This window comes from Acartia tonsa, chromosome 8 (genome assembly GCF_053477335.1).
Source record: "Acartia tonsa isolate MP-2025a chromosome 8, ASM5347733v1, whole genome shotgun sequence".
Lineage (NCBI taxonomy): Eukaryota > Metazoa > Arthropoda > Copepoda > Calanoida > Acartiidae > Acartia > Acartia tonsa.
Window position 1 is genome coordinate 2,414,416 of NC_137267.1, and position 19,651 is coordinate 2,434,066.

At 39.3% G+C, this 19,651-nt stretch overlaps 1 protein-coding gene across 1 annotated transcript; it reads left to right on the plus strand.

The window, feature by feature from the left end:
- The first annotated feature begins 275 nt into the window (after nt 1-275).
- Nucleotides 276-12,488, plus strand: LOC145325793 (innexin inx1-like). The gene is made up of 15 exons (XM_080168753.1): nt 276-374; nt 867-911; nt 1,716-1,795; nt 2,340-2,398; nt 3,204-3,236; nt 4,031-4,073; nt 5,265-5,342; nt 5,759-5,813; nt 6,264-6,305; nt 7,099-7,164; nt 8,513-8,616; nt 8,981-9,051; nt 9,662-9,797; nt 10,491-10,617; nt 11,966-12,488. The coding sequence occupies exons 1-15, from the start codon at nt 324-326 to the stop codon at nt 12,056-12,058; spliced, it is 1,083 nt and encodes a 360-aa protein (XP_080024879.1). The 5' UTR covers nt 276-323; the 3' UTR covers nt 12,059-12,488.
- Nucleotides 12,489-19,651: the final 7,163 nt, after the last annotated feature.

A 19,651-nucleotide genomic window follows, 5' to 3' on the forward strand; every position in this document is an offset into this window, starting at 1 on the left:
TCTTCCCAAACTGACTGACTAAATGTCATATACATTTTGTATGCAGCTATTATAGTATTATATTACATTTCTAATGATAGTAAACAAATTTACCCTTTTAGAAATTAAATTCTTGGTTGAAAAGTTTAGACGCCACTAGCTTTGATCCAACCAATCAATATTCAATAAAAGTACTGAAAGTTTTTAAACCAACTAATATTGATATAAAACTTTGGGTACCAGTGTAATTTACAGTCCAATCTTTCCTCTTTGCCTGGTTTAAAATACAAATGTTTCAGATCAATGTATCAAAAATAAGACTGCAATCAAAATAAAAAATCAAAATGCCTGGTTTACCTATCCCAAATATAAACTTCAAAAAAGTATTCAAAAGGGTAAGTTGTTGTTTTTTTTTCGCGAAGCTTCTCTATTAGTACAGTGTATGTGTGTCTGTCTGTCCTTTTCTCCATATGTAATTGCTCTAGAGTTCTCTCTGTCTTAGTTATACATCACTAGGAGCTTTGCTTTTATGGATATTGTCATCCATGTTTTTTATTGATTCAATCTGACAGAGTTTTATGACAATAAACAACACTTTGATTGCTCGAAATTTGTTTAGAAGTTTGGAATTTTGCAAAAAACGTTGTGCTTCAAATTAAAGTAGCAGAAAATATGGATCGCTAATTTATAAAGTAACAAAAAAACCTTACTACTTTAGAAGCTCTACAAAGTGTCCTAAAAATAAGCCATGTGACGTCAATAGATCCATCTCTTTTTAAGGGGTTTCTTTTTGCACATCTCATTTCATCCATAATTTTTATGATGTCACACGGCACATATTTCAGGACACTTTGTAAAGCTCCAAGTTTTTAATAAAATATTTTTAGGATGATTTGATTATCGACAATTTCATAGCCCGTCTTCATCATCAGGTATGGTAAGGGATGTTAAGGGATAAGACAATGAATGTACAACTCAATTATGTTAAACAAAATTACCTCATACATAGATTACATTTATTTGTGTAAACTGTACCAGCCAACTAAGATTTAATAACAGTTATTTCTCGCATAGTATTATAAACAGCTTTCCGCGGATATAGAATGTGCAATTATAAGTTTAAAATAAGTTTTTTTTAGCTCCGAGATGCCGGCAAAAAAACTGGTTTTAATCTTATGATTATACATTTTTATATTCGTAGAAAGCTGGATATAATACGATGCTAGACATAGTTTTTTCGTATGGATGAGAACTGGTTCTTATCTACCGGATTCGAATGAATACGACAAACATCGTTAATGGTATTTAAGCCAACAAATGAGAGAACTTTGGGTACCATTCCAATTTCTCATCACTGGATAATACAAAGATTAATTTATCAGGAAGGGAAGGGACATTACATTAGTCCCCAAAGTTTTATAAAAAACGTTTTGTTATAAGTTTGCTCTTAAACATCGGGGATTATAATTTAATTTTGTTTGGTTGGTTCATTTAGTTGAGTGTTCAAACGTTTTAACCACTAATTGTAATATACAATTTGTGTATCATCACTAAACTAATTTCTTTCCCCTTATCATTTCCAACATTAAAATACGTAATTGGCTTTTAATTGTACCTTGACTTACGACGTACGGACAAACTCGAATTATAAAGTAACTGCGATACAACCAAACTAAAAAACTACTAGCAGACACAAACTCATTACAACAGCTGATTATACGTGACTTCTATTTCAGTGGACCTTTCTGTTTCTGTTAGTCGGGGTCATATTTATCTTTGGAGAAAACTATCTGGACGGTCAGGCTATAGTTTGCAGGTAGATATAGGTTTTTATTCTATTACATCACCAAGGATCCTTTGGGATAAATGACAATCCTTAATGATGTTTGTATGTCTACTGTACGAAAGGAACTGCTGAATCGCTATGGTTCTCCTTTACAGGGTAGTTTCTCATTGGTCCTAGCATAGACGTCCAAGGGGTGGGGTAAAGTGAAGATTACCTCCCCCCCCCCCAAAAAAAAAAGCTTAGACGCCCCTGGGTCCTAGAATGGTTTATCACTATTTTTGGGCGGGACCTACCATCCTCCAAGAAGAAAATACTATTTTTTGATAACTAAAATGATGATTTTTATAAAAAAAATCTGAATTGGGTTATCGAATTCAACTCACCCATCCTCAAGTGCCCCTAAAGACTTCTAGGGGCGTAGTCGCTAGTTATTGTAAATGTTAATAAATTATATAATTGGTTGAAAAGTTTGGGTACTGGTTGTATGGAACCAACCAATCAAAGTTCGATTAAAGTACCCGAAGTTTTTCTTTATCATTTATTATACCTAATCGCTCTTGTTCTCATTGTTTAGTGATGCAGATGCATATTCGCAGAAATTCTGCTGGCTCCATGGAACTTCACATGTCTCAGGTAATGATTTCACCTAGACGTTAGAAATGTTACCTACTGCTGTCAGGTGCGCGACATTGATAGCTAGAGTAGGGAAAACCCCTTGGTCCTAGATAAACAGGCGCAACTCATTATCATAGACGGTTAGGACCTCCAGTCATAGGTCGTGTAATGAAAGAGTTAATTATCTGATAGGTGTTACATAACCTTATATAAGTTTTTGGATTGGAAGGAGAGATTCGGCTTCCCCTTCGTTATCCTGGGTTATTGGACCTAATGTTAAAGTGTCCTCGACCATTAGAGGTTATGGTTTGGTAGACTCTGTGTTTTCTATACAAATGGTATTAGAGGCACACATCGTACAAAAGACGGTCCTACGACAAACGCAGGAGTCCCAAACGTTGGAGTGGACAAACGCAGGAGTGGATACTTAACCTAACCTAACCTGTTTTAAACTTTTTTTATGCTTTTTAAATGCCTAACCTCTTCAGGGGGCTCATTTGTATATTCATATCTTAACCTAACCTAACCTGTATAGAAATATCTAATTAAATTAATATTTTAACACTCCTGCGTTTGTCCACTCCGACGTTTGGGACTCCTGCGTTTGTCCTGGAACCCAAAAGACGTTATACATTCTGCTATGTTAGGCACATGACATTAAGTAGATTGGCTCTTAAATAGTAGCATCTTACAATGCACAGCTCATTCTTCTATATAAAGGTGGTGCAATTAAAAAGTTGGTGGTCTGCTTGGTATTACCTTGTATTAATTCAGTTAAGTTTTATTAGAGTTGTAACATAATAACCAACTTTATTTTGTTTAGACAAACTGATGCAAGCACTGGCAGAAACATCAGGTGCGTAGCCGTGACCGATTTTTTTACCCAAAAGGGTTTAACACTATCTATGTTTTTTTTAGCAGTGGAAACATTTACATTTTTACTAGCACTAGAAAGTTTTAGCGATTCCCATGAAGATTAGGTTTTCAATGTTTTCTTTAAATTCTTCAAACATAAATAAAATTTCGTAGAATTTATTTTTTTAAATATTTTAGTTTAGTCAATATCTATAATACAAAGTAGCTTGATGTCCGTCCGTCCGTCTGTCTGTCTGTCTGTCTGGCTGTCTGTCTGTCTGTCTGTCTGTCCGTCCGTCTGTTCCTTAAGATCTCGGTAACCGCTCAACCGATCGGATTCTACTCTTCAGGGTATATACCTATTGGTCCTGTGGTGGTTTTAAGCTATTTTCTTGGGAGTGGGATACCCCTAAGCCCCCCAAAAAACAAAAACAATTTTTTTCCCGAAAATTTTGAAATTGATACTGGGGCAGCTGCATTTTTTTTTCTCCCGAAAATTTTGAAATTGATACTGGGGCAGCTCCATTTTTTTTAATTACCTCTTGGGGCAAAGCCCATAGAGGCTAGGGGCGAAGCCGCTAGTTTTAATATGTTTTGAAAACATTGAGGTAATGTTTATATGCATTAGGAAGGTTAAGCAATTACCATGAAGATTAGGCATTAAATATTTTGAAATTTCAATGTTTTCTTATATGTTCAAAAAGTAAACATCTTTAAATTTTATTAAATTTTTATTTGAAAAATAAGGAAAAAGTCTTTAAAAACCTTTGTTATAAATTAATTTTGTATTTTTAGGACGCCATTTTGACTGCAGCACCAACAAAGAGGGATTACCAGCGTAAGTTTCTTCCTAATTTTTGCTACAACAAAAGTGTGCCTACCACCAAATCTCCTTTTTTAGTCAACTATTTAAAATAGGGTTGGGCCGGATATCCGGTGTGGCCGGATATCCGGCCATTTTCAATATCCGACGGATACCGGATATTGAAACTATCCGGCCGGATATCCGGCTCTAAAATTTTTTTTACTTTACACCAAAAATCTCTGCTTTTTAAAATCTTAAATGGCTATAATTTTCTTATTATTGAAGCTAGAAGAACATTTTTTCTGAATAAGTTTAACTTTATGTAAATTTATATAAGATTTCTGAAGAAATTTTTTTTTTACTACTTTAATATCTGGTAATTTGGCCGGTTATCCGGCCGGATATCCTGTAATTTGGCCGGTTACCGGATATCCGGCATTTGAAATCAGCCGGATATCCGGTATCCGGTATCCGGCCAAAAAAGTATCCGGCCCAACCCTAATTTTAAATAAGAAAAGTTCTTACCTGTATATTGTACAGCAATGGCAGGTGATTAGAATGAGGTATTAAGCACTTTCAAACTAAAAAAAAATCTTCTTGAGCAATAATTAAAAGCGAAGCTTTTCTATAATTAGGGTCGGTCCGTCCGTCCGTCCGTAACGGATAGCTTTTTTCGTTAATTTAGACATGTTAGAATTGTCCTATCGATTTCAAATTTTGCATGGTGATTCCTTTAGTAGTTAGGTACGATTTTGAAAGCGTAGCAACTCTATAATCATTACCAAAATATCCGTACGTCCATTTTAAACATGTTGATTTTTTTACTTTTTTAAATAGCTTTTTTCGTTAATTTAGGCATGTTAAAATTGTCCTATCGATTTCAAATTTTGCATGGTGATTCCTATAATAGTTAGGTACGAGTTAGAAAGCGTAGCAACTCGATAATCATTACCAAAATGTCCGTACGTCCATTTTAAACATGTTGATTTTTTTACATTTTTAACAACAAATTTATATGTGACCTAATTATCCGATTTGTCATCCTTGTTAGTTTAGCATTTTTAGTGACTACATTTTGAAATTTGATTTGTAGCAAGAGAGAAATATTAAAAACCGCGGGACTAGTAGCTAGTTCAGTGGTTACCGAGATCTTAAGCCTCAAACAGACGGACAGAAAGACATCGTTGTACATTGCATTCTAGATAAAGTTGTTTGTTGTTTCAGGAACCACAGACTAACAGCCTACTATATCTGGTTGCCATTCATTCTTCTCATCTCCATTATGTTTACCAAGATACCGAGGTTGGTTAATTTGTTTGGCAGGGAGGGAGGTGAAAATTGACTGAAAATTAAACGCGTTCTCTCATTTATTGCCTTAACAAATAATAGTTTTCTCATTAGATTTTATTAAATTAAAATCGCCTATGCTTTAAAAACCAATCTACAATAGGTTTTTATGTATATCATCAAAGGGAGGGATGTAAACTTGAAGGAAGGAGACATTCTCCAGTTCGTTGGCTTTAAAAAAGTAGGGACTTTATTGGTTGATTTAAACTTGCATTATCAAAAATGTTCTGCAAATGATTTAAATAGACAGATGGGGAAAGCTTTTTTTTATCATCATGAGGAATGCACATCAATTTTGACCAAACCATGTTTTAAGGATGTACGGACAGATCTTATCTATAATGTAGATGCGCTTACAAATATCTATTTAGAACCCTGTGGAAGGAAATGTTGGAAGGTGGACTCCTCAAAAGTATCCTCATCAGAAGGAATATTAACTTTATTATCTATTTTATTCTTGTATGAAAATTAATACTAATTATGTCTGACTGTTTGTTTATATTAAAAGATAATGGAAACCCATAGAGAAAATATGTGCTAACCATTGTACCGATAAGGGCAGGGTAACCCAACCCTTTGAAAACTATCGCACTCAAAAAGCTAGTGGTCAATAAAAAATTTCACATATTTTGGGTAAGATTATATTCAGTAAAATTAGGACATCCTTTAAGGGTTTGAACATTTCAGTAGCAAAGGCTAGAAAAAAATTTAAACAAAGGAGGCGATGCTTTATGAAATATGTTGTCAAGAATTTATTCTTGTATTTTACTAACCATAAACACTTTTATAAATTCTGCTTTTTTACCTGGATTAACCAACACAATTTTCTGGTGGCCCGTGATCACTGAATAGTTTTTTTATAAAGTTGATATTTCTAGTCGGAGGGATGAAGAGCTAGATGTACAAAAGTCTGTTAAAGTAAGATGTTTTAATAGCGCATCCACCTTAAATATAGGTTATGTCTAAACAATAAATGTATAAAATTAAAAATCAGGACAGGGTCCCCGTCCTGTGGGCAAAGTTACATTTAGCTTATGTCCCCTTTATTTTTATATTATCAATATATATATATATACTAGCGGCTACGGCCCTAGAGGCCTCTAGTGGCACTTTAAATGTTTTTGTTTGTTAAAGTCTATGTTAATTATTTATGTTACGATACCTACCATATGTTACGTTGAAGTCTCCTTATTTATGTTACGATACCTACCATATGTAACGTTGAAGTCTCCCAGATTTTAAGAAAATTTTCAATTTTTTGTCATTTCTTTTGGGAGGGTGGTAGTACCCTCTCCCAAAATAGTTGAAAACCTTCCCAGGACATATGAGAATCTACCCTGTTAAGGAGAACCCGATCGGTTCAGCGGTTAGCGAGATCCTTCAGTACAGACAGACACACAGACAGACACATAGACAGACAAACATCCTGTTGCTTTAGTATAAGGATATATAGTTCCGAAAAAAATCGAAAAAAATTATTTCGTTATCAAAAACAAGTAGGGGTTTTAGTGCTCGATAGTTACTTTAAGGAAAGGCGCTAATTATTTAATTTGTTTGAATTTTAATTTTAAAACCTATGCTTTAAAAATTATAGTTACAACATTAAGTCAAATTACTTAATCTATCAATCTTGTCTGAAGAATGAACAAACTAACTGATATAACTTAGTAATAGTTTAACTAATATTCTATAACCAATGTATACTTTTTAGGTATATACTAAACTGAAGGAAAATAAAGGCTTGGTCTATTTCACATTAAAGTTGATTTTAGTCGAGGTAAATTTTATCAGGGATTAAAAGGGATAAGACAATAGCCGATAAATTAATGCACATTCCCATTAATGATACGGAAATTACGGAATTGTGTAGATTACAATTATAATTTGAAACGTTTGAACACTCAACCTAATGAAACAACCAATAAAAATTAATAAAAAGTCCTAAAAGTTGTTAAGCGCAAGAATAAGAATAGTTATTTCTCGCATCGTATTATAAACGGCTTTCCTCGGATATAAAATGTAGAATTATAAGATTAAAACTAAAAAAAACTGGTTTTAATCTTATGATTGTACATTTTTTTATTCGTAGAAAGCTGGATATAATACGATGCTAGACATAGTTTTTTTCGTATGGATGAAAACCGGTTCCTATCCACCGGATTCGAATGAATACGATAATAGTTATTTCTCGTATCGTATTATAAACGGCTTTCCGCGGATATAAAATGTAGAATTATAAGATTAAAACTAAAAAAATGCTGGTTTAAATCTTATGATTGTCCATTTTTATATTCGTAGAAAGCTGGATATAATACGATGCTAGACATAGTTTTTTCTTATGGATGAGAACCGGTTCCTATCCATCCATCGGATTCGAATGAATACGAGAAAACATTATTATAAAACTTTGGGCACTAGTGCATAAAACAGCCCAATGTCCACTCCATCTATGAAATTGTATACATATTATAATCTAATTATGACCTTAAATAATGTGTAATTGCAGTTTTAAGGGAAAGTAAAGTGGACCAAGTAAATTATATACTAGATACTCATTGGTATAAGAATCTTTACAAAAAAAAAAGATGCAGCCATATATAGAATTTAACAGTCGAGATAATCATATTTCCTCAATATTTAAAATATATTTTTTTGCTTGGGGCTTAGGATTTCCATAACTAATGATAATTTGGATGGTTTAAGGCTATTAAATTTTAGATAATCACTATTGGGATGACTTTATTTTTCTGCCATTCCCTACCCCTGCGAACACAGATGATAGAGTCGCAACTGCTAGTTTCTCTATAATTTACTTATGCCACCTTTTCAAGACTAATTTTACACAATTATTTATGGTGAGAAAGACTAAACTACAAAACTTTTGTGTCACTTTTGAGGAAGACGATTCCTATATGACGTCATATAAAGGGAAAAGAAAACGGAAAGGGGGAGGAGAAGAAAACCTCTTCAAAAGAGATGGGAGAAAAGGGAATCGTCTTCCTCAAAAGTGACATAAAAGTTATGTAGTTTAGTCTTTTTCTTTATGGTAGATATGCATGCATCTAATATGAAAATAAGTTAATTTATATCACATAATATTTTGTTGATTATTCTTTGTGTTTTAGCTTGCGAATATTGCTGGAGTATTTTTATCCATGTCAATATTAAATCATGCTCTTGGGGACAAGTTCTGGAGCTATGGTATTAGATCTACTGATTATCTTCAAAGGTATCCATTTATCTATGTATTGTTCTATCTATCTATCTGTCTGTTTGTCTTTAATTCTATCTAATTATATATCTATTTAGCAATTATACAATCAATCTGTCTATCTGTTTTTCTATCTATCTATTTATCTATCTATCTATCTATCTATCTATCTATCTATCTATCTATCTATCTATCTATCTATCTATCTATCTATCTATCTATCTATCTATCTATCTATCTATCTCTCTATCTATCTATCTATCTATCTATCTATCTATCTATCTATCTATCTATCTATCTATCTATCTATCTATCTATCTATCTATCTATCTATCTATCTATCTATCTATCTATCTATCTATCTATCTATCTATCTATCTAGTGAGAGTGTGGATAGTAACCCTATGTGTGAAGTATTTCCAACTGTGGTCTCCTGCACTGTACAGAAAATGGGTATAGTTATTTATCGCATCGTATAATAAACTGCTTTCCGAGGATATAAAAATGTACAACTATAAGATTAGAACCAGTTTCGTTAGCCCCGAGATGCCCAGGGCAGGGGATAACAAAACTGGTTTAAATTTATAATTGTACATTTTTATATTCGCAGAAAACTAGAAATAATACGATAGAATACATGATTTTTCAGTGTGTCTGGAAACTGTTTCATATCCACTGGATATTAGTCGGTTTTAAAGCCATGCTGTAATAAATATTATCTCTGTTTATTAAAAAAGATACTCTATAAGCAGAAAAGGTTCAATAACTACCTAAAGGATTTGAGTTTTAAACTCTCCTCCACTTTCTTTATCTTTAAAAAAATTAAGGGGTTAACATTGAATCTTGATTTAGTTGTACACAGTAACAATGTCCAAACCTTATTACCAACAAAATTAATGTATTTAGTTGCTCACTTAAATATCTAATTTAGGGGTACATTGATGTATTGTCCTATAACAGCAATGTTCTGTGTAAATTAATAAGATATAAACAGATACAATTGTAAAATGGACCTAAAGTATTTGTAGATAATCTACTTACCGATTATTATAACTTATTACAGGTATCAACAACGATATAGAATCTCATAATACAGTCTGCCTGCTGTCCAACAATTTGTTCAATATGTACTACTTTCTCATCCTATGGTACTGGTTTATCATCCTACTAGCTATCTCCATAGTTGCTCTATTATACAGGTATATACATCCTCCTAGGTATCTCTATACTTTGTTCAATATGTACTATTTTCTCATCCTATGGTACTGGTTTATCATCCTACTAGCTATCTCCATAGTTGCTCTATTATACAGGTATATACATCCTTCTAGCTATCTCTATAATTTGTTCAATATGTACTACTTTCTCATCCTATGGTACTGGTTTATCATCCTTCTAGCTATCTCCATAGTTGCTCTACTATACAGGTATGAATCAAAATGAATTTAGTCTGTGAAATAGTATCCTATGCTTTTTCTATACGGTCAATAAAAGATAATTTATAATCATTGTATTACAAAGAGTCATACAGAGAAGGCTACTGTCCATGACAATCTTACCTTAGGTCCAACAACAGCATAACTTAGGGGTTCCAAATATCGTCTTTTCCGTCCAAATACCCGGGGTATACGAATAAGTAGCACCCGTCAGACAACTAGCTCTTTGATTGTACGACCTTTGCCTGGAAGTCCTAACTGTGCATGGAAATGAGTTGCACCTGTTTTAGGCGGAAGATCCACAGTCGCTCGCGGGTTTTAAAAACTCGAGCCAACTCCTAGAAGTTTATTTGTTAATCACATTTAAAGTACTATTCAATAAATGTATTTTATAAGATACAAATTTTAAAGTTCTTGCTGTTAGATATACCAATGTATATGATGTTTACTTTTTAGGGTATTTGTATCGATGGGTATACCGTCTATGGTAATGAAAAACAACAGTAGAATAAACACCGCCTGGTACGAAGTTTCTGTACAGATTTTGCTAAAGGAAAATATGGACGCACTGGAATTTAATGAGGTAATTTTAGACTGTCCAAGGCTTGTAAAAGAATGTGTTGGTTGATCTTCTGAACAATGACAGAGATGAAGGGGACATTGGGTTGTTTATTCACTAGCCCCCAAAGTCCCATTGTAAAGTTTTTTTTTCATTTAATAACAACCTTGGGAACTTTTGTTGAATTTTGATCGGTTGGTTTATTAAGTTGAGGTTTAAACGTTTTCACCACTAATTATAATCTACAGAAGAGGTAATTTTGTGTATCATCATTTTCACATAAACGACCCCTTAAATAGTGGATGTAAATGTTCTTTTTTTCTTCCTGAGGTAGTCATTTATTTCCTCGAGGTAGTCATTATTTCTCCGAGGTAGTCATTTTTTTCCCTGGTATCATTTTTATCCCCGAGGTAGTAATTTTTTTCCCCGAGCATGGCAACCGGTGAACAGAATCTCAGTTCTGCACCACAAGCCTCGCACGACTGAAGTTCCCATGTCTATACAGTCATATTTATATGAAAATCTGAGAAAATATTTTTAGAAGATTTTTGAATTTTTTTTTGAAGATTTTAATTTTTTTTGAAGATTTTAGAATTTTTATTAATTACTAAAAGAAAGCATAATCACCTCAGGGAAAAAATGACTATTCGGAGAAATAAATGAAAATTAAGAACCAAAATTAAACCACACTTTAGCATAAAAATGAGTTTTTGTTTAAATGAGAATGATATTCCTATCCAGTGTTTTGTTTAGGAATACCCCATTGTACATCAATCTGTCGACCATTGTCTTATCCCTTTTAATCCCTGAGTAATTTTTGACTGATCTTAAATCTTTTGTAATTCGTCTGTCCAGTGGCATTAATGCTTTAAGAATCTTAAGATATGGGACAACAGAGGTGGATTCTTAAAACAATTTTGCCCCACTAATCGCTTAGTGGGGCAAAATTGTTTTCGTGAAAAATCCTCCAAAATCACATAAAAAATCTACAAAAATCAAATAAAATCATGTTCATAACCCTTCTATGATTTTGTTTATTTTTTTGTAAATTTTTAATGTGAGTTAGTGGATTTATCACGAAAACAATTTTGCCCCACTAAGCGATTAGTGGGGCAAACTTTTTTTAAGAATCCACCTCAGGTGAATTTAAATAAATCTCCAATGCATGTAATAGACCTCATTACCCCTTACATAATTAAAGATTATTCAATAATTTGAATCAATAAAAATTAAATAAAAGTACCCAATCTTAATGAGTCAACAAATACCAGTGGGAACCAGTGAAATTTACTCTCCCATATCCCCTCCCTCCCTGGAAAAGATTGCTATACGTTCCTTATTGCTGCGCTTCTTATGTATATATTTTTTTTAGTTTTGTGAGAGTTTAGCTGAAGCTAACGGCCAACCCCGAAAGAGGAAAACTTCCGAAGAAAGAGAATTAGTCAATGTCAGATCAGATTCTTAGATTCCCAGATGTCACAATGTAAACAAAAATTGAACCATTAAAAGATTTAACATCTAACACAAGGTTGCGTGATTGTATTTATATTTCTAAAATATAAAGGTTTCGTGATTATATTTAGAAAATAGGTTTATTACAAAATAAAAATTTAATGTATTTTGGAATTGTTGGAAGAAGATTATAGAAATTAGTTTTTTTAATCATTTGAATGTCTTTACATGAAAGGACAGATATCTTTTTTCATTTAAAAAAGGCTATTTTGATGAAATTTTTTTATCTGTAAATTATTATGTATCTCAAATCACTAATAATAATATACATATCAAAATGCTTTTAAGAATATATTTTTATATTTGTATTACACACGCTTTTTTAAATTTTTTTATTTGTAAATAAAAGAACTATTTTGCTAATAAAATTGCTTATTTTGTTATTTTGATAAAATTGTTTGTTCTTTTCCGTTTGTTATATCTATAAGCTTGTATTTGAAGAAATGATGTAATTTCTTTTGCTTTAACTCGGAAATAACTTAAATTTTGCCTTTGTTAATTTCTAATGTGCATTTGGTAAGTATGTCTTGCTGTTTTGGAGGAGCAAAGCTACCCTATTTTTAAAAAATCTATAAAACTTCATAACTTTAGTTAGGATAGGAATATTTTAACAAAATCAACGTCTATGTAAATATTTCTTCAATGCAAACAATGTTTGTGAACAAGAACATAGCGTCAGGTGCACCCAGTTCGAGTCCCGGCATTTTTAGGTAGGTCCAGTATAAGTAAAATAGGACACTTATAAGGCATGTTTTCAAATATTTTTTTTACAGATATAAACAACAATAACATAATTTTCAAACAAAACACTTTTGATTTTGTGTTAATACCTTTATTCTAACTCTAGCTATCTTCATTTAAAGTTTGTATAAGAATATAAACATAATTATTTAAATGATATTCTCTCTCAAACGTATATTTCTCTCTCTCTCTGATGCGTATATAATGTTTTTGCAATATTATAATTAATCCCCAAATTTAAATTTCTGATGGACCAAAACCAGTTAGAACTATAAATTTTTTTAGAACACATGAAATTTAGCAAATTTAATTGCTAAAATAAAAGTATTTATAAGTCATCTTTATTTAACGACTCCTTTATCCCTTAAATGTCCATTAAAACAGCGAGAACGGCAAAAATCGTTAAAAATCACGCCAACGGCGGCAAATAACGGCGAAACGGTTCGCCAGAGGCAAATGATGCATAAGTCAAGAAAGATCCGCCTTAAAAAGTTTAATTTTAAATATTGCAGAGATGACTTTTGGTTCTAAAATGACTCCTTCCCCCTCTAACGAAGGAAAATTTGAAATTAACAAGAACGAAATTGTTCAAACCATGCAATGTAAAATGCTCAATTACTTAAAAACGGCCTGGAGGCCCCAGGTTGTGAAAACTGTTTTATACACAATACATGTTGCATATTAATATTATTATTGCAAAACCCGGGGCCTCCTGGCGCTTTTTTTGGTTAAAATGGAGAAAACTGATTTTTTGGGGTTAAAAATCTTAATATTTTTGGTGAAATTTTCTTACAAAATGTCAATTTACACCTCCAAAAAAATATTTTTCAAATAAATTTTTCTTTAATTAGACATTGGTACAGGTATCTGAAAAGTACATCAATCAAAAATTATTTGCATAAGCTGAACATCAATGTATTTTTTGTTGCTTTGAAAAAATTGTGTAAAAAATCTGGAAAATCATCAAAACTGAAAAGAAATTTTTCACTACCCTTTTTAAAAATGGCATAAATCCGCCAAAAGTTAATATTTTTTTAAAAATTTCTTTTCTAGCTGTCTACTTACAGCCATTATTATTAGGTCCTAGGATAGATAAAAGTCGATTTTAAATTTTTTGGATGTCCCGATTTTTTTCAAAAGATCGCACTGTGGGACCTTTTTCATCTGATAGCAAATTGCTTTCTGCTCTTTTATAGCGACCCTGAAGGTAGAGTTACTTGTAGTTCGTTCCTCCTCTATATTTTTACTTTAATAGTCATACAAATAAATAAAAACACATTTCATCTTTTGAACAAATAAAAGGTCAATCTTAAAAAAATTGAAAGATTTTTTTCACATATAGGGTCTTTTCGTTCGTACATCTTAACGGATAGCACTTAGTGTTAATTTAGACATGTCTGTATCGTCCTATTGTGGTAATACGGCAACAGACGGACGGGTAGTCTACAGAATTGCTACGCTGTGGCTTATCATAACAAGCCTTCTGCACTAATCCCATTATATCACCATTTACCTCATGACCGCTGGTGACCCCGCGGCGCAGCGGTCAAACTGGCCTGGCTAAATATGGGGAGGGGCACGGACACGCAGCTATCACGCGCCCCTCACGCAACTATACAACCGGGAGGCGCTGCCTCCCCCTTTACCACAGCTACCCCCACAGCCTGTCTACCGCCGTGGGCTAAGCCCTTGTGTCCCACACCCCCTTCAAACCTAACCTATTGTTATAATCTGTTGTATATATATAGTAAACATCCATTGTAAATGTATTCAATTAAATATATAATTTCTGTATGACTAAATCCTGCTAGTTTGTTTTGGTAGAATAATTCAAGGCTAAGGCTCGTTGGATTCGAACTCGCAACCGGTGAGCTGAAACGCTTCGGCTTACCACATCTTGGTGTCAGCTGTGAGATCGAGCCCTACAGAAATTAGCCTATTCTACCTCTGATTGGACCCTTTGGCAAGTAAGGGGACAGTCAGCTGCCAACTGAGAAGCCAACTGACCCGTGAGACGGCCTTTTTAGGTCAATGTTCCATCATTTGAACGCAATATGTAGGCCTTTGGCCTACGGCAAGCAGATTTAGCCTGCTAAAAACGCCAGTTTACGGCGTTTTCTCCGTACCGTGTAGGAGTAGCGCTAGGTGCGCAGCCACGGTAATCGGATAATTTAGCTCAGACGGCTACAAAACTGAGTCTAAATTGGCAAGTGTAGCTGGGACAAGCCCCAGGACACCCAGGCCAAACTTACGAGACGGACAGCTAAGTGCTGGTCTCCCTGAGAAGGCAATGTGTGGCTGCGAAGCTTCAGCACACAAGTAAGACCTACCACTGCGACGGATAGCAGAATTTGAGCCAAAGGCACGGCAGGACGGGACATTCCCTGCCGCTGCCTCCCAGGATTCGAACCCGAGGCGCTGCAGGAAGGGCCATTCCCTGCCGCCATCTTTCGGGATTCGAACCAGCGGCGCTGCAGGACGGGACATTCCCTGCCGCCGCCATCCATCTGATCCTTGCAGGACAGACATTCCCCCGCTGCCGGTGCTTCCAGAATCACACCTAGAGCTCCTAGTGATAACTACACATAAGTGTGTATAAATGTCAACCAAGTGATAAAAAGAAATATAAAATTGTTGACCCAGTGATAATTGATAAGCTCTAGTGATTCGAAGCTACAGTCTAAGCCACCACCAGCGGTCTACACACACACATTATGGTAAGCGATACTACCATAGCTGTGGTTCGGCCACCGCCGAAGTTTCTGCCAACCCCAGCCGAGCGGGAGGCCCCCCTGGGCAGGACCTCCACTTCCCCTGCCACATCAGGGTGAGGTTTCCTACTCCTGACCCTGCCCAGCACGTACAGGTTGATGCCATGGTAGATTCTGGCAACCGTGTACCAGGGTCTGCTGTCATTTCTGAACACCTCGTGCACGCAATGGGCGTGCAGCGCATGTTGGTTCCAGACAACACCCAAATCCTGACTGCTAACGAGAAAGGGCAGCCCCTCCAGGTAATCGGAAAATTATATGAATTATATATGGCAGTTTCACACACTCTTATACTCCATCTGTACCACGTGACTGTGGTACGGAATCTCTCACACCCTCTGAACCTAGGAGGGTATTTTCTCAAGGAGTTCGGAACTAGGCTCTGTTTCGACATGCAACCCCCCTGCTTGTGGGTGCGTGGGGAGTTTATCCCATTCCATGGCGTCCCCATCGACCGGGAGACAGCCGAGAGGGAGTTGAGTTACAAGGGGCCTCTGCCAGGCCCACTGCCAGAGCAGCCGCGTGTAGTTGAGAAAGGCACGCTAAACGGCCATAGGGGGACCAACCTGCTAGCCATGGGGTTGCCCCCAGTGCCCAAGGTGCCTCTGGAGAACCTGCCCACGACGTTTCCCGAGATTTCCAGCCCTCCAGAGCCGATCTTCTCCGCCGACACCTTCATCAACGGCCAACCGTGTCCACCTGGCCCCCTCTACCTGGGGCCCCCAGCAATTAAACCGGCCAAGTCCGAGTCCAGGCCCGTCAAGTCGCGGTCTGATGCACCCGGAGCCACGCTCAACCCCCAGGATTCAGCCTCTCTTGGCGCCGTGCCTGTCAAGTGGTGGCCGGACGCCTCCGGAGCCACGCATGGCTCCGATGCCTCAGCCTCTACCAGCGACGAGCCCGTCAAGTCGCGGTTGAACGCCCAGGGAGCCCAGGCTGGTCCCAGCGCCCCGGCCTCTCCCAGCGCTGAGCCCGTCAAATCGTGGCCGGACGCCCTCGGAGCCACGCCTGGCTCCGACACCTCAGCCCCTCCCGACGCCAAGCCCGTCAAATCGCGGCCGGCGGCTCCCGGAGCTGAAGCTGACCCCGTGCCAGCCATGTACAGGCTAAGCGCTGTCACTCCAACTGATGGCCAACCACCCCACCTCCGTACCGCCAAGAGGGTGGTCTTGCCTGGCCGCGGTGTCATGGCTGTCCCTGTTGAACTAGTGGGGCACCGTACCAAGAGGGTTTGTATGCCCACAGGCCTGGCTCCGCCAGCGTGTTCCGAGTGTTGGTGGTAAATGAAGGGGAGATGCCTCTCCTGCTGGACGCCGGCCTCCCTGTGGCTGGGGAGCTGGTCAAGCCTGACATTCTGGAGGTTTCTGACAAGCCTCCCCCTCGTATTCATTCGTTCCAAGAGCCTGTTGAGCCCCCAGATATGCAGGAGCTGTGGGCAGCCCTTGAGATGGAGGAGAACGAATTTCTGCGTAAAGACCCCCTGCTCAAGAAGGAGGTCTGGACCATGTTATCAGAGTACAGAGACGTCTTCTCAAACTCTACCCCCGGCTGCACTGACGTAGTAGAGTTGCAGCTGCGCCTCAAGCCAGGGACCCAGCCGATCCGCCAGAGATTTAGGGATCTGAACCCGCGGCAGGAGGCTGAGCTGGAGAAGCAACTGGACACTTGGCTGCAAGAGGGAGTCATAGAGCCTTCAGACTCCGCCTGGAGCAGCCCCCAGGTGCCCATCAAGAAGAAGGACGGGAGCACCCGCTGGGCCGTCGACTACAGGGCCCTCAACAAGTGCCTTGAGCTGGACAGCTACCCCTTGCCCAGGATCCAGCAGCTGGTAGAACGAGCGGGAGGACACCGCGTCTACAGTGCTTTAGACGCGGTGGCGGCGTACTACACCATCCGAGTGTCCGAGGACAGCCGGCCCTGCACCGCCTTCACCACCCCCAGGGGCTTGTACCAATGGAAAAGGATGCCTTTTGGTCTTGCTACGGCACCGTCTGTCTACTCCAGATTTATTGCAGGAGTCCTGAACCCATTAGGCACGGCCAACCTCCAGTCATATCTTGATGACGTCCTGACCTTTCACCAGGATACCTGGGCCCACCTGGCTAGGCTCCAGGAAGTCTTGGAAGCCCACCCCAGGGGAGGAATCCGCCTCAAGCCAGCCAAGACCAAGCTGTTTCGAGCCAAGGTGGACTATCTGGGCCACACCCTCAGCCGTGAGGGGATAGCCATGCAAGAGGATTATATTGACCGTATCCTTGACTGGCCGGCCCCCATCACCCCCAAGGACTTGCTGGCGCTCCTGGGGTTCTTTGGCTACTACCGCCTGTTCATCCCAGAGTATGCCGACCTCACCTACGAGATGAACCGGCAGAAAACGGCCAAGACACTGACCTGGACGGCTGAGATGGAAGCCCAGCTGCTACAGCTCAAGGACAAGTTTCGCCAAGCCCCCATCCGAGCGCCACCCAGGTTTGACTTACCAGCTGTGTTCCAGCTCACCACAGACTTCAGCAGCCGCACCAGCTCTGCCATACTCAGCCAATGCCAGGACGGCAAGGAGAGGCTTATTGCCGCCGTTGGGCGCAAGACAACCGACCCCTAGACTCGCTACCCGTCCTGGAAGGGAGAGATGGCCGCCATCATGTATGGAATTCGGAAATTCCACGGCATCTTGTCCTACCGTAGTTTCCAGATCAACACTGATTCCTCAGCCTTGCTACAGATGAAGTCGCTGAACACATCCACGGGGATGGTGGCCCGCTGGCAGGAGGAGCTAGCGGCCCTAGATTTCACTGTCTGCCATCATCCTGGCACCCAGAACACCAATGCTGACGCCCTCAGCCGCCGGGAGGACGATAATATGCCGACAGCCACCGCCGAAGAATTAGCAGAGCAGGCTGAGTACATTCACACCCTCTGCCAGCTAGGGGAGCCAGCAGCTTGCAGGCCCTCTGCAGCACGGCTGGACCCGGCTAGAGTTTTAGAGGCACAGACACAGGATCCCCTCTTGCTCCGCGTCCGCCAGTGGATGGCCGATGGCAAAGCCCCAACCAAGGCTGAGCTGCGCGGCAAGGAACGGGATGAGCAGCAGTACGCCAGCCGTTTCGCAGCCCTGGGACTCAACGAGCATGGCTGCCTCACCACCACCGACCAGACCCTGACAGGAGAGAGGACAAGATACCTGCTGCCCTCGGCCCTCCAGCAGGACGCGTTTTTTCTGGCCCATGGGACCCCCATGGCCGGGCACTTTGGGATGGACGCCACTATTGCCCGCGTCGCCATGCATTTCTGGTGGCCCAACCTGTCCCGTGACGTCCGCCTGATGGTTCAGACTTGCCCTGAGTGTGTACAGAAGGTCACCAAAGAAAGGTTGAAGTTAGGGATACACGTGCCCTCCCGCCAGGGGTATCCACAGCAAGTCCTGTTTATTGACTTGGTGGGGCCCCTGCCAGAGACCCCAGCCGGGAACCGCTACATCCTCACCTGTCAGGATGGGTTCAGCCGGTTTGTCAGCCTCTACGCCATCCCCAACAAGCGCACTCTCACGGTGGCTGAAGCCCTACTGCACCGCCACCTGGCCACGTTCGGATGTCCCCTGAAGATCCACTCTGACAATGGGATGGAGTTTACGGGCCAGGTATTCAAGGAACTGGCCTCCAAGCTCGAGATCGGCCTGACACATCCACCACCCTACAACCCGCAGTCCAACCGGGTGGAGAGGTTCCATCGGACGCTCAACACAGGCATGCGGCTGTTCCTAGACAGAGACGACAACAACTGGGAGCCACACTTGCCTGCCATCGCCTTCGCCTACAATACCAAGGCCTGCAGATCCACGGGCGTGACCCTGTTCCTGGCCTACTTTGGGAGAGAGGCCAAGCTTTTGGTGGACATGGTGCTCCGGCTGCCAGACACTGAGTATGCCTCAGTCCCAGTCAACGTCCAAGCTCTCCTGCAACGCTACCATGCCGTGTACGACGTGCAGCTATCACGCGCCCCTCACGCAACTATACAACCGGTAGGCGCTGCCTCCC

What these genes read in the sequence shown, in the direction of transcription:
- LOC145325793 (XM_080168753.1), top strand. Translation starts at nt 324, where the DNA reads ATGCCTGGTTTACCTATCCCAAATATAAACTTCAAAAAAGTATTCAAA. An exon ending in TGGAACTTCACATGTCTCAG is followed by an intron (nt 2,399 to 3,203) that starts GTAATGATTTCA and finishes TATTTTGTTTAG; the next exon opens with ACAAACTGATGCAAGCACTG. An exon ending in ATGTACAAAAGTCTGTTAAA is followed by an intron (nt 6,306 to 7,098) that starts GTAAGATGTTTT and finishes TATACTTTTTAG; the next exon opens with GTATATACTAAACTGAAGGA.